Source organism: Lepidochelys kempii, chromosome 1 (assembly GCF_965140265.1).
Source record: "Lepidochelys kempii isolate rLepKem1 chromosome 1, rLepKem1.hap2, whole genome shotgun sequence".
NCBI lineage: Eukaryota > Metazoa > Chordata > Testudines > Cheloniidae > Lepidochelys > Lepidochelys kempii.
This window is the reverse complement of record NC_133256.1, coordinates 255,754,076-255,769,243: the sequence shown is the minus strand read 5'-3', so window position 1 is coordinate 255,769,243 and position 15,168 is coordinate 255,754,076. Positions and strand designations below refer to the sequence as shown.

The window sequence follows — 15,168 nt, the reverse complement described above, 5'->3', positions numbered from 1 at the left end:
TAGTGTCTGGAGTTTCAATAAATTCAGGGAGAACGGTAGTTACAGACTTTTGTGGTGGGGATTGTAAATTGCATTTGAAATAATCTCATTCTGTTGGAGATAAGAGAGCACTGATGATCAGCAGAGACGACCACATATTCCAAGACAGATGTGTGCAATTTTGCATGCCTGCCATCTGTGTACAAACACCCAGATGTGCACACAAATCATGGACCTGATTCAGCAAAGTATTCAAGCACATGCCTAACTTTAAGCATGTGAATAATCCCATTGACTTCAGTTAAACTACTTATGTGCTTAAAGTTAGGCAAATGCTTAAGTACCTTGCTGAATTGGCAGCCAAAGGATTTCTGCATACACTTTGCTAGCTACATCCCTAGCTCACTGTGTGTTCATGCAAACATCCAATTTTTATGTGCATTCATAGTATTTATGTAAATAAATTAGGCATGTGTGATTGTGTACATAGAATGGAGTTTTCTCATCTTTGAAAACCTTGCCCAGAATATCTTTGACTTGTACATGAATTGTTGTTGGGGGTTTTGCTCCTGTTCTTCAGCATATGTTTGGGTGAGGGGTGGGTGTGACTGTGTATAGAGTGGAGAGAGCTGTTTAAAAATGTGTGTAATTATTTAAAACTTGCAAATAGCTTGAAATACGTTTTGTACAAGCGACATATCAACTTGTCAATGGATAAGATCGCATCTCTAGTACTTCTTGGTGCCTTCCATCCCCGGCTTCTAATAACATTTCTTCTTCAGCATTATAAATGCACAGGGCACTTTCAGTGTAAACGATGACTGATATCCTGCCACAGAGAGCCTACAATCTAAGGGCCCGATCTTGCAAACAGGTAGACACAGGAGTTAAGTTTCTCATGTGAGTAGTTGCATTGAGTGATTGCTGGACTGCTAAATAGCCAACAGGTGGAATCATTATAATGCATACAGCATGGTCTGGAATGTTGAATAGGTTTCAGAGGAGTATGTGAAGAGTAAATGGAAATGTGTGAGAGTGTGGAGCAGATTAAGACTCAGAACCTCTCAGGCAGCTGAGGAGGGTTTAGCATAGCTGAGGAGGGGCATGGAAAGATGGCTTTAAGCTGCTTTTGCACTGCCCCACTACCGGGGCTACTTCGTGCTAATCTGATCCCCAGGCACAAGTTGTATGCCTGTAACCTGCAATGGTTGCCTACCACCTGAAGGGGCTTTTGTGGCAGCTAGAATCCTCAGGCTGCAGGGATGCCCCAGCCAGACTGCACTGGCCGCAGAGAGGGAAGGAACTGCTGAGGACAGCCCTGTCAAGAGAAATTTGGGGACCTGGTACATAATGGTTGTTGAGGCCTCATCCCCTTTCATTTCACTTTATTTATACAAACTTTACAGTTTTTTGTTTTGCGGGGGGGCCCAGAACAACTGTCCCCTCTTTCCTCCCTTCTTGTCAGCTCTGGCTGTGGCAGCTCTACACCACCCAAGGAAATCCATGCTGTTCTGTAGCTAGTTAAGTCAGCTTCAGGACAGAGAGATCTGAACAACATTGTATGTATATTGGTGCACTTTAAGACCCTGTTCAGTAAACCAAATGATAAAAACATACTAGTTCAAGAAATAGGCCAATTAATAATAGAGGTGAGGTTGGTTTGCAATTAGTGAGTGTGTGGAGGTCTTAAATCATACAAAAATTATATGATCAAATACGTTCTGTTATAACTTGGCCGACCATCATCTTGACCATCTTACTTGTATATTGTACCCTTCCTTTTGCTTGATTGTTGGATCGTAGCGTGTAAGCTCTGCACATACCTGCCTTTATTTATGCAGTGCCTACCGCATTGTGGGCATTATTGGAAACCGACAATAACTAATACGGATCAGTGTTTGGTTTGTGTATTCCTGGAAGTCCATGTAAACAGAAGCTCTGCACACTGCAACAAACCAGCCACTATAAACTTTGGAATGTCAGGCAAAAGGTGTTTCATCTTAAAGGCACTGCAGAGAAATAAGAATGTAAACATAATTGGTTTACATATTTAGGCAGAGGAAGTGGGTTGGACCAAACTAGAAAAGTATTGCCTCAATACTGGTAACTACCAACCCCTCAAAACAGACCCCAAACCCCAGGACCTTCCATTACAGGTTTGACAAGCTGTTGTGAGGAAAAATCAGGTAGTCTATTGTGCACTGTTCCCTGGCACCCTGAATGGGAAAGGGTTCAATTTATGCCAACTAGTGCACCAGTTGTGGCATCTACATGGCTAGCTACCACAGTCTTTCCTGATACCTTTTGCTTTGAACTCAAGTGCATGCGATCCGGTCAACTCCATTTCCTCTAGCCTGAGGATCTTTCATTTCCCAGGAGTGGTCTACACACGCTTTTTGTACCGGTATAACTATTTTGGGTGTGTATGTATGTGAGATGGCTTACTTAGACAGTTATACTGATACAGCCCCTGACTGCGTGGATGCAGTCAGTATAAAGGTCCCTTACGCAAGTATAGCTTATTCCCCTTCCACTACAGAAATAAGCAATACTGGTGCAAGGAACCATCGTACTGATATAACTGCATCTACACTGTGGGGGGAGGAGTTATAATGAAAGAGGGATAGCTCAGTGGTTTGAGCATTGGCCAGCTAAACCCAAGATTGTGAGTTCAATCCTTGAGGGGGCCATTCAAGGGGTTCTGGGGCAAAATTGGGGATTGGTCCTGCTTTGAGCAGGGGGTTGGACTAGATGACCTCCTGAGGTCCCTTCCAACTCTGATATTCTATGAATCTATGAAAGCAGTACACCAGTATAGTTGAAGTGGTACAATTTATAAGCCTACAGGTCCAGGCCAATCAGCAATCAAATGCCAAGTATGGGTGCATTTAACCAACAGGTAAGAAAGATGTAAGAATCATAGTTAAAGTAAGAAAGAAAAAGCATTTATTCATATGCTTAGCTAAGGGAAGCTGCACTGGCACAGATTGGGATATTTCAGTTACAAAGGTCAAAGCATGGGTATAAAGTGCACCTCAGCTGGCCCAGCATTGCTTGAGAACTCTGTAGCAGTTACTGCTGCCACAGGGAGAGACATCAAGCTCCAAAGCCCCAGATCCTCAAAGTTATTTAGGTCTCCATTGAATTCAACGGGAGTTAGGTGCCAAAATAACTTTTGAGGATCTGGGCCCAAGAGCTGTCCATCCTCCACTTTCTAATTGACCTGCAGGATAGAAATTGCAGCAACAAGCAGAGTGGTTCAAAGCACTACTTCCCTACTGGTCTTCTGAGGAGAGCGACAGCACCACTAAGAACTTGGGAATGAGGAGAGAGACAATGCCACCAGGGACTGAGATAGGAGATTGAGGAAAGGGTGGGCTGAATTAGGAGACACATCTTGTGTGGTGACAAAAGTAGCACAGGAAAAAGGACATTTCAGTGTGGTGGTGGTGGAGGGGAAAGGCTCGCTTTGAACTATTGCCTGATGATCTCCACACTTGGGATCAAAGACTGATCACTGAATTTGCATTTGCTATTAGCAGCGTCTCAGTTCAGGACTGTTTCTTAGAGCTCCCAAAAGTCAGTGTCCCCACTCCCATCCTCCAAGCAGTGTATGGTGGAGTTCAGGTTTTTGTCCTTTCCACAGATTGTGCTCCCCTCCCCCCGACCCCGCCACTCCCCACTGGTGTCTTGGTGCTGTCTAATCTCTGATACATGTCTGGTAGAATCCCAGAATTTATTCCTTCTAGCCCTTTCTTGTGGAGCCTTCCAGCATAGAAAAGCTACATGATAGCAAACCTATACAAGGTACTGGATATGTTCAGGCAGAGGAGTTTTTTCACACCAGCCTGCCATGAGCCCTTTGCAGGTGTAATGATTTACTTACAAGTGACCTGCTCATTTCTTGAAGGCAAAGTTGTGGTGATTGAGCATTTTACATGTTGGACGGGGCATTTCTGTTGTCTCCTATGATGCAAGTGCAGTAGTGAAAGTACTGGGGGAAGAGGAAGTATTGGTAAGTCTCACATGTTACCTACAATAAATAGGAGATTGAATTGTGTGACAGTCAGTCAACCGATCTGGGTTATGGTCTTAGCTCTGCCACAGACTTCCTGAGTGACTTGGGGGAATGTCACTTAACTGAAGGAGAAATTCAAGCACCATGAGGTTAAGTGGCAATGGTACCTTCCCCACAGGCACGCTGTGATGGTTAATTCATGGGTTTTGAAATTATGGGATGGAAAGTGCTATAGAAATATTATTAACAGCAGAGGGTGTCATTTAGTGGTAGCTCTGTGGCAGTTTTTTAGATAGAGCACAGTAACTTGCCTTAGCTCTGCATGTGCTCATTAACTGAGGGCACTTTGGAAAGTTCCCCTCAGTGCCATCCAGTGGCTGATAGGCTGTTCAATTAAGTCCTGCAGCTGCTGCTACTTCAGAGCTCCCTGGTGGAACGTCCTTACATGGATTCTTCATCGGGAAGATCTCTTTAAAATTGGTTGTGAATGGTGCATAAAAGTAGGATGAAGGTAGAGTTTGTGTGTTTTTTCTCTGAATGGGGTAGTGGCCCACTGATTAGAGTCTCCATTCCTGGCCTATATCAGAAGGCTTTTATCGAACACTTTAGTTGAATCTTCCTCGACATGCCTTTTCATGTGGAATCTAATCAAGACGACTGGGCCAAACAGTTACCCTTGGCATGCTGGCAGCCAGAAACTGCATCTAAGATTCCTTTGGGTACACACTATTCCATGTAGATTTACTGCTATTGAATACAGAGACTACCATGTCCTCACAAACTGGGACATCACAACAAAAATGTATTAGTTGAAATTATTGTTTAACTTGACCTTGAAAACAATTTCTGGATCAGGGAAAGTGTTGCGCATGGGAGGGCTGGAGTCAAGTGTTGGAATTCAGAAGCCAATGGCTGGATAATTTCATGAAGATCAATAGTAACAGTTGTAGAGAGATGCTGAGATAGGATAATCAATTCTCAGGCTTCAGGGCATAAACTGATATCTGGGGAGTCAAGAAAGACTTCTTCTCAAACCCACGTGCACTCTTGGCTAGGTCCATTATAGGGTTTTTTTTTTCCCCCTTCCTCTGAAGCATCAGTGAGTGGTCACTGTCAGAGGTGGGATGCCCAGCCAGATGAACCAATGACCTATTCCAGTACCAAAACTATACATTCCTCTGCAACAAATTCAGATACTGAAACAAAAGAAAGGGTAAATAATTCCATGGTTTCCACTGGTATCAATCTGACAATTTATCAAATAGCATATAGAATGGGTGGGAAGCTCTGGCCTCACCCAGTTTTTAAAAAAACAACCCACTCTCATGTAGACAAGGCCTATGGACTAATCCACACTGGAAAGTTATACGGGTAAACGCTAAAATGAGATTTAAAACCAATACACAAAAAAGTAAAGGAGGACTTGTGGCACCTTAGAGACTAACCAATTTATCTGTGCATAAGCTTTCATGAGCTACAGCTCACTTCATCGGATGCATGTAGCTCACGAAAGCTTATGCTCAAATACATTGGTTAGTCTCTAAGGTGCCACAAGTACTCCTTTTCTTTTTGCGAATACAGACTAACATGGCTGCCACTCTAAAACCAATACAGTTATTCTAGTATAAATCCCTGTATGGACACGCTTATTCCAGTGTAAGGATATGCCTATACTACAGCAGCATAGTTATGCTGCTGTAGTAGTATAGATGTAGTTAATGCATCTCTCTGGGAGTTGGGAGCTACGTTGATGGAAGAATTCAAGCTGCATCTACAATGAACATTTGGTTGTCCTGACTACATTGCACGGGGCATGAAATTTGTCACAGTCCTGAGCTATGTACTGTAGCTAGATTGATAGAAGTTTTAAGTGTAGACCAGGCCTAACAGTGCTTTTTTTCCAATTTAGCTTATGTCATTTTAGAAAGGGTTTTAAGATAAACCAGAAAAAGCCACTCTCAAACTGGAATAAGAGTGTCCACACATGGAGTTGTGCTGGTATAACTATACTGATATAAGTGTACTGGTAAAATTATACCAATATAACTGATAAAACTTTCCTGTGTCAACAAGCCTGAAGCAACAGCTAACAGAGTAGAAAAAAATGGTCAGTTTTCAAGATGACGAATGATTAACACTGGTACACGTTTAGATTTCTTTCTAGGTTCAATGTTTAATTATCTGGAAAAGGAGATGAACAGTGAGGTGGCAAATGTTGCACCTGATTGTAAAATTATTTATTCAGGACTACCTAGTCAAGACTAGATAAGAATAACAAACTCCAGATGTACCTAACAAAGACAGGTGAATGGGAGCCCAGTGGTAAATGAAATTAAATATTAAGAAATGCCAGGAGAAGCAAATTTGAAGGAATGATTTGAATTACTCATACACATTGCTGGGTTTTAAGTCAACTGTTAAATCACATGGGAAGATGATCTAGTCATTATGAATAGTCAGCAAAAACCTCTTCATAATGTGTTGCAGTGGACAGAAAAACAAGTAAAGTCGTATCATATAAAGAACAGGCCTGAAAATATTTCAATTAGGGCTGTCAAACAATTAAAAGAATAATCACAATTAATTGTGAGGTTAAAAAAGTCACTATTGATCACAGTTTTAATCACACAGTTAAACAATAATATCAAATTTAATTTGATATTCTTTTTGATTTTTTTTTACATTTTCAAATCTATTGATTGATTTCAGGTGATAATGGTGTCTGCTTCTTGTTTACAATATCTGCCGTAAATGTAAACAAACTTGTTTGGCTTAGTGATTGGCTGAACAAGAAGTAGGACTGAGTGGACTTGTAAGCGTTAAAGTTTTACACTGTTTTGTTTCTGAGTGCAGTTATGTAAAAAATATTTCTACATTTGTAAATTGCACTTTCACGATAGAGATTGCACTCCAGTACCTGTATGAGGTGAATTGAAATACAATTTTTTCTTTTTTACAGTGTAAATATTTATAATAAAACTATAAATATAAGGAGCACTGTACACTTTTATCCTGTGTTGTAACTGAAATCAGTAGATATAAGAAGGTAGAAAAACCTCAAATATTTATAATAAATGCAAATGGGTATTTTATTATTGTTTAACAGTGCAATTAAAACTGTGATTAATTGCAACTTTTAAAAATCTAGTTAATTTGTTTCACTTTAGATAATGGTGGTTAATTGACAGCCCCAATTTTCATGCCATTATGTAAATTGAGAGTTTGCCCTCACCTAAGGTGCTGTGTTCACTTTTGGTCATCCTACTTCAAACAGATGTAGCAGAAAGGGAGATATTTCCGAGCCAGGCAGTGAAAATGAGTAGAGACCTGGACAGATTTATGTATGAAGAGAGACTGAAAAGATGGGGACTGTGTAGTCCAGCCAGGAGACAAACAATGGGGGATACACATACGAGTGAATAATAAGCTAGGCCCATGTGGGGGGCTCCTGTTTCTCATAACGTGAGAGCATGCACATATGCCAGGAGGTTAAAAGGCAACACACCTTGAAAACTACCCCCAGGCAGGCACGGACCCCCCTCCGCCCTCCCGGGCCCAAGAGTTGAGTGGGGTGCAGGGAGCATGACACAAAGCAGCGGCGGAGCGCGCCGGTGCTGGACTTGAGCCGGGCAACCTGATGGGGCAGAGAAGACCCCGCCCCTGGGGCCACAGAGCTGGCCCAGGTTCCCGCTGCCCTGCCCCGCCCCGCCCTCTAGGCACCCGGGCTCGAAGTACCCCCTGCCCCGTGTGTGGACCCGCCCCCATTCCCGAAGGTTGCCGAGGCCCCGCCCCTCCCTTCCCGAAGGTTGCCGAGCGGGGGTCGTGCCGCCTCGGCTCCCGAGCCGGCGTTTCCGGAGAGAGCCGAGGGGCTCCGGCCCCTCCCCTCCCCGGCTGCTGCTCCCGCCGCCGCCGCCCCCGCCCCCTCCCCAGTGGCCGGCCCGAGTCAGTGCCTGAGTAGCTCGGCAGAGCGGCTGCCGCGGGACGGACCCCGCTGCTCCTGAGCGCCCGGAGCCCGCTGCCTGACCCTTGCCCCGGCTGCGCCGGGCCCGCAGCGCCACCGGGCTAGCGCGACAAGCGGGGACCCTATCGCCCGTGCGCGGCTGCGGCGGCGGCTCCCGCAGGGGACGCGGGGCGGCCGGGGGGTCCGGCTCGGATGGCGGAGGGGACCCAGGCCCAGCAGCAGCAGCTTCTCCCCGGCGGCGGAGCCCCCCGGGGCGTGAAGCGGGAGCCGGAGCTGGAGCAGCCCATGCCCGGAGGGGACGGCGCCGAGACCGGCCTCTGCAAGCGGCTGAGGACAGAGGCGGAGGCGGGCGGCGGCGGCATGCAGGTAGCGGGGCCCGGGCAGGCTGCGCTGGGGGGCCGGCAGGCGGAGCCGGAGCGGGAGGAGGGTTGGTGCAGGCTCCGGGGGGCGCCCGCCAGCTCGGGGACCCGTAACTGGGTTGTGTGGGTCAGCGAGACCCTTGCATCGGAGGAGTGGCGGGATCGGGACCAGATCCTGTGGGGGAGCGGCTCGGGAGAGCTGGGGGAAAGCAGCCGGCCAGGTAGGCTGCGGGAAGGAGGAAGCCGGTGCTGGAGGAGCAGGGCGCCGGCCTGGGCAGGGATGGGACGCTCTCCGGAGCAGGGGGCCATGGGCTGGCCCTGGGCAGGTAGGGGAATGAGATTGATTTGGGTCGTGGGATTGATTTGGGTCGTGGGTCAATTCCCCACCCGCAGCTTCATGGTCCCTACAGCAGAAATGAAGCCAGTTTTCCGAGAGCGGTTTTCGCCCTTCCTTGTCCCAGTGCCGAACAGAATCCAAAAAGTTACTGTTTCTAATGGAGAATAATACACGCTGGTTCTGGAGTGTGGCCCTAAGGATTTCAGTGTTTCGATTAAAGGGACACTTACTTTTCAAACTGTTATTTTTGCTAGTGCGCTCTTAAATAAATGGGCTTATTTTTTTAAAATTCCTTTTAAAAACAAATTATACAGTTTTTTGTTTGGTTGGTTGTTTCCCCCGATGTTTGTAAGGGTCTCCTCAACAATGAAGAAACTGAGGGGGCTATACAAGAGAAATTGTGAAACTGACTAGATGCAAAGTGATTTCAAATGCACAATGTAAACAAAATAGATACATATTTTTGTTAATCTATTTATTAAATAATACCTCAGATTATTATTATAACAAGAGAATGTATAGGGTTTTCAGACCTGATATTTTCAAGTTGATCTCTTTTACTGTTCCAGATGCCTATTTATTAAAAAAATAACACAACCTTAAAAATATGCCATTCTGTCCCATAGTTTGATTTTTAAGTACTGACTTTTCCTATGTTAAAGGTGTAGTAATATCTAAAACTGCAAAGAACGTTGTAGAATTGTTGGCATCCAGTGTGGGGGCTGCCCTCCTTTAACATATTTTCTTTTGCCAAATCACTATGTTTGTTGCACTGAGTCACTGGATGCTTGTTTCTATCTTGGGTGCCTCAGATTGGTGACAGCTGCTGATTGTGGACTTCATTTACTACTTTTGTTGTTGTTGCTGTTTGTTCTGCTTTTTCCAGTTTTTAATGAATGGGAGAATATAGAAAATAAGAGTTCAGTGCTAGTTTACAGGATTGGAAGAGGGATTTTGGGGTTGGAGTATTCAGTGTATGGTGCAGAGGTGTCTTGGATAACATGAAGGAACAAGGAGGATCTGGTCTGTAATCTTAGAGCCTGTTCTCCCATAGGTATAGGTGGGCATGAGTTTATGAATTCACATGGGCACGTCATCACAATGAACTATTTTAATTTATCAAGGGTACATTTCTCCTGGGGACAGTCTTGTTGCTGTTTGTTCTTCACTGGGCCTTTCCTTCCCACATGGCTGGATATCTCCCTCTGACTGTAGCTTCTGTGTACTGTATCTGATTGTAGCTTCTGTATACTGTGTAATGGCAGCGCTGCCCTGGGAGATGCTACAGACGGGAGTGGCAAAGGCAAATGTTTCTGCCATCCTGCATGTGTATTTCTAATAATCAATTACACTTAGCCATATCTTGCTCTTGTGTGTTTGTAAATAATGACTAATTGGAGGTGCAGCTGATAAACAAAAGACCATCCTATGTGGGTTGTTCCCAAGATTGGCAAAAAGAGCGCTACCTCTTATTATTAGAGTTTGAAGGCAGACATGTCAGCACATGAAAGATTCTTCTATCTTCTTGCCCCTTTTTGTTTTGATTATCATTAATGAAATGTTCTCTCCTTTTTCAGATGCATTTGTTTGGAGTTTCAGAGTAACAGCCATGTTAGTCTGTATTCGCAAAAAGAAAAGAAGTACTTGTGGTACCTTAGAGACTAACCAATTTATTTGAGTATAAGCTTTGGTTAGTCTCTAAGGTGCCACAAGTACTCCTTTTCTTTTTGTTTGGAGTGTTTTTATTTTCTCTCTGGAGATATTTTACACAATGCGTTTCTGCTAGAGAAGTAAGCGGGTGGTCTCAGTGCTTCTTGCTGCTGTTTCTTGCACTGGATGTGTTGGAGCTCTTTGAAAACAACCTGATTTATTCATCATATTTTTTTCTGCTCTCATTCCTGCTTGGGTTTGTGGTTTTTGTTAATAGTCTCTGAAGGGAGATAACATGTTTCTCTCCTGAGCACTTCCCAAGTGCCAATACAGGTTTTTCTTCACTTTTATTTTATGGTTATTTCCAGATCGGATGCTGGAGGCTTTTTTTTTTTTTAAACTACCTTGCAGCAGGAAGTATTTGTTTGGAGATCTCCTGTGTGTCTGGCCCTACCCTCTTATCTCTCTCTCTGTCTCGTCATTCACACCCCCCATTTTCCCTCATATCCCTCCTTTCTTACACCATTATATCAACTGAACTTGATTTGGAACATCACACATTCAATTTGAAATGCCCCCTGCTCCTCCAGAGGCTGCCAGGAAGCACACACTTACCTCTTTCTCCCTGGTTGCAATGATATTTTACCTGGTATAGAGGTCTTGAAGTGTGAAGACAATGCGTGAGTGCACTAGAAAAGCTGCTCAGAATAGAAGGGAACCTTGTATGTTGCATGTAGCTTGGTAATTATGAATGAATACGTGAACAGTCTGATATGAACTTCTTCTAGCTTTTAGGAGTTGAAAGCCAGGGCATATGTCATTGGTCTCGTGTACATACATGAGATGCACTGGTTTGGTTAAATAATGGTGGCTAATTTGGTTTACAGTTAGTTTACCAATATGTTTGTTCACACAGGAGTTTGCTCTGATTTAACTAAATTAAATAAACTCAGGTTTTAAATTGAACTGGTGCAACTTTTGTGTAGAAAAAGACCTACCTAAATTTGTGCAGGGAATGTATTTTTGTTGTGTGTGTACAGTGCCTATTATAATAGGACCTTATTCCCTTTTTGAGGCCTTTAAGTGCTACCACAATAAAAATATTGAATAATAATAGATATGAATGTTTTCCATACTGGTAATGTAGGCAGACATACAATTCTAGCAACACAGGAAAAAAATTACAGTTAAAGTCCTCTTGGTCTGAAGTTTCACATGGTTATTTTTAGGCCAGAGGAGAGTGGTTTGTTTATTTTTTGGAAGGTTTTTTTGGTAGTTGGGACTGGGCCAGTAGAAAGTTTGAGGCTAATCAGACAAGTAAGTTTTGCGTTATTGTTTTTAGAAAAATTGATGGTTCTTAATGTTTTGGAAATTTATCCTTATAACTACAATGCCTTAATATAAAAACTTAATACTTGATTTTCCATCATGAGAAAGAGTGCCCAGACACTTTTAATTTTTGAAATCACTAATTTTTTAGAAAATCCTCCATGTATAAGTTAGGTATGATGCTTGCAGAAATTATGAATTGTGAATTGCACATATATCGGATCTGTAAGTATCGGAGGTTTTATGGAAGCTATAATCTGAAGCCAGTGACCTTACGTTGTGGCTCCTGCGGGTCTTTTACATTCTCTAGTTACTATTCGAGAGGTACTAAGCTTAGCAGCTGCTGTCTTCAAAACGTTGAGACTCTGTGCCTGTAGAGCTTGTAAAGGTTGTGAAGGAGTCCTGAACTGCCATATCTATCAGTTTCCTTTATGCTAGAGCATTATGTATTAATGTCACCATTAGGAAGACAGTGAATAAGGAAGAAGAATGTAATGTTGTAATAAATCAACTCCCAATTACTGAAAAATCTTAACTCTTCCATAAACTTAATGATGCTTTTTTGTCTGTGTATATAGAATTGAAAAACTAGGTCACAAAGAGAGACTCAAGATAGTAACTGGATATTGAGAGGCTAATACTGGGGACAAAGTGTGCGTTAGGTGCTAATGTAACCCCTAAGTATGTTGAGTTTCTTATTCTTCACTCTCTTTCAACCCTGGCACTAGCAGACCACTTATACAGTTAGGGTTTCATTATCTAATCCATCTCTGATCAGCCTGGATAAGCCCTGTTTGGCCGGTGCTGATCTTGTTAGTAGGGTGGTGTAAAGCCGCTTGAGCTGGGATTGGGACAAATCGGATCATAGCTGGTATCTGAATCTGGGACATATTTCTGTTAATGAGGCTGTGGGAGGGGGAAAGAATTAGCCACAGCAGAAGGTCCAACATAAGCTGCTTCTGTCAAACTCCCTGTGGCCTGTAAGTGGCAAATCTGCTATACTGGACCAGTAATGTGTTCTGGGAGGGCTTGGATGCGTTTGCAAACTTTTTAAACAGAGTCCCAAGTGCATTGTTGCATTGTCTATTAACCATTTAAATACTGTGGTGTAAGAATGTAACTCTTTTTCTGGGGGTTTTGCTGTTCTGAAGAAGTGATTCATTGATTCACTTGAGTACCAGTCCCTCTGAAGTTGCCTTTGAAACACCTTGGTCCACTACTTCTCCAAGAGGTTGCCTGTTGTTCTGATTGAAGGAAGAGTGCCACTGAGACAAGCACATCTTTTACTTTTGTGCTGGGGTGGAGGAGAGAAATGGGGCATTGAACTGGGAAGTGTGCACTCTTTCTCCTTCTCTAGGAGAAAATGTGGGGAGAAGAATGGAATTGAAAAACATCATTAGCATGGAAAACATTGGGTTGGACATGTCCTCCATGCCCTCTTCATTGTGGCATTAAAGGGATGCCAGCTGAGTGGGATGCATAGGTTCTTGGCCACCGCTGGAGAAAATGTCCAAGTGCTTCTCTTCTGATTGGCCTGTGAAGGGGCTGAATTACTCACCCATGCCACCCTTTTGTGTTTTCCAATTAATCTGGGGGAAACTTTCTATCTGGACATGCCTTGTTTTGTGAATTAAAATATTTTTGCTTCTGTGGGTGAGGAACCTGGTACCGGTGGGGGTACTATGAATCTGCTACTAAAGTCTGGCTGGAGACTTTATTTTACAGCACATTTCTTTTGGAAACGACCCATATGTCACGTGCATTCCGTATCTCTCTGCGGCACGTGAAAGGAATTGCCTCTTGTCAGCTATAAATCTAACTGGGCGTTAATGGATCTTTAAGTAAGGTGTGTGCTAAGCAGGCCACTGATATTTTCAATGCTAATGATGCTTTTTCTCCTTCTTGCCATTCTTGCATCTCTGGTAACAAATTTCCAAAGACTGGGTTGGATTCTGAAGGAGAAAAGTTGACTGGGACTGTAATAGGTAGGAAGAGTCAGGTTGATCCACCCTTTTATGGTATGGGTTCATTCCTAGGAAACTGGCTGGTTACCAGGTCCTCTTAACTCCTACAAAGAGGAGCAGATGGTTTAAGGAGATGCTATAGAAGGTGCACACTGGGGTTGGACTTTCCTCCTTTTTGTCACTTAGTCAGTGGCCATCTCTGTATGAGGAATACCAGGAATGTAGAATATTCTACGATAGAACTGAGTTTCATTTTCTGTAATAACCCCTGTCTGAGATTCAGTGAGGGATGTCGAGGGAGTTTAACTGGGAGACTGTGGGTTTGCAGAAGGTTTTGGATGTGGACAGTCATATTCATGCTGATGTGGAGGTGCATAATAATTCCTCTGGTTCATAATTATTTCTCTGTTGACTTTTGTTCTCTGGGTTTTTTTAGAATCTCTTTATGGATGTTACAGTTTCATAGATTCATAGATATTAAGGTCAGAAGGGACCATTATGATCATCTAGTCTGACCTCCTGCACAATCCAGGCCACAGAATCTCTACCCACCCACTCCTGCAATGAAACTCTCACCTATGTCTGAGCTATTGAAGTCCTCAAATCATGGTTTAAAGACTTCAAGGTGCAGAGAATCCTCCAGCAAGTTACCAGTGCCCCATGCTACAGAGGAAGGCGAAAAACCCCCAGGGCTTCTTTCAATCTGCCCTGGAGGAAAATTCCTTTCCGACCCCAAATATGGTGATCAGCTGAACTCTGAGCATATGGGCAAGATTCACCAGCCAGATACCAAGGAAAGAATTCTCTGTAGTAACTCGGATCCCACCCCATCTAACATCCCATTACAGGTCATTGGGCCTATTTCCCATGAATAGTTAAAGATCAATTAATTGCCAAAATCATGTTATCCCATCATACCATCTCCTCCATAAACTTATCGAGTTTAATCTTGAAGCCAGATAGGTCTTTTTCTCCCACTGCTTTCCTTGGAAGGCTGTTAGAAATCTTCTAATTTCAAGTCTGAACTTCCCGATGGCTGCTTTATATCCATTTGTTCTTGTGTCCACTTTGGTATGAGCTTAAATAGTTGCCTCATAGGTGAAAACCTGGGACGGTTTTATATATTCTTCCCCAAGTTTAAAGGGAACCTTTGGGAATAGACTGAAGGCTGTGACCAGTAGAGAAGCCGGGAGCTCTTTATAGCTGGCTCTTTCCCTCCTCATTCAGGAAGATAGGAAATTCCCACCCCCACAAATCAGATTGATGCAGTAGAACACCAAGAGAGTATGTCATTATTTATCTAGATTTTAGAGGTGTATGTTTAAAGGTGATAGCTGGAATTGCAAGTCTAGAAGCTAAATCAAGGTCTGGTTCTTCTGGGGGCTGTTTTCTTTCCATATATGGTTGGGTGCTCTATGAACAATTAGTTTATAATATTTCCAATTAGAAACAGCTGGATGTTTGCATTTTACAGAAATCCTGGGATCACTGTGGTCATTTTGAAAACTTTATTGCCCACTTAGCCAATGAGGTTCATAACCAGGGTAGCACAATGCGACCAGGATGCTGGC

At 43.4% G+C, this 15,168-nt stretch overlaps 1 protein-coding gene across 8 annotated transcripts in view; it reads left to right on the top strand.

Moving 5' to 3' along the window:
- The first annotated feature begins 7,938 nt into the window (after positions 1-7,938).
- Positions 7,939-15,168, top strand: part of RBFOX2 (RNA binding fox-1 homolog 2) — a 254,196-nt gene continuing 246,966 nt past the window's right edge. For all 8 annotated transcript variants that reach the window (XM_073325006.1, XM_073325046.1, XM_073325025.1 and 5 more), the window contains exon 1: positions 7,939-8,324. In XM_073325006.1, the coding sequence (XP_073181107.1) occupies positions 8,151-8,324 (174 nt within the window). In that variant the 5' untranslated portion in view covers positions 7,939-8,150. The remainder of the gene's footprint in view (positions 8,325-15,168) is intronic.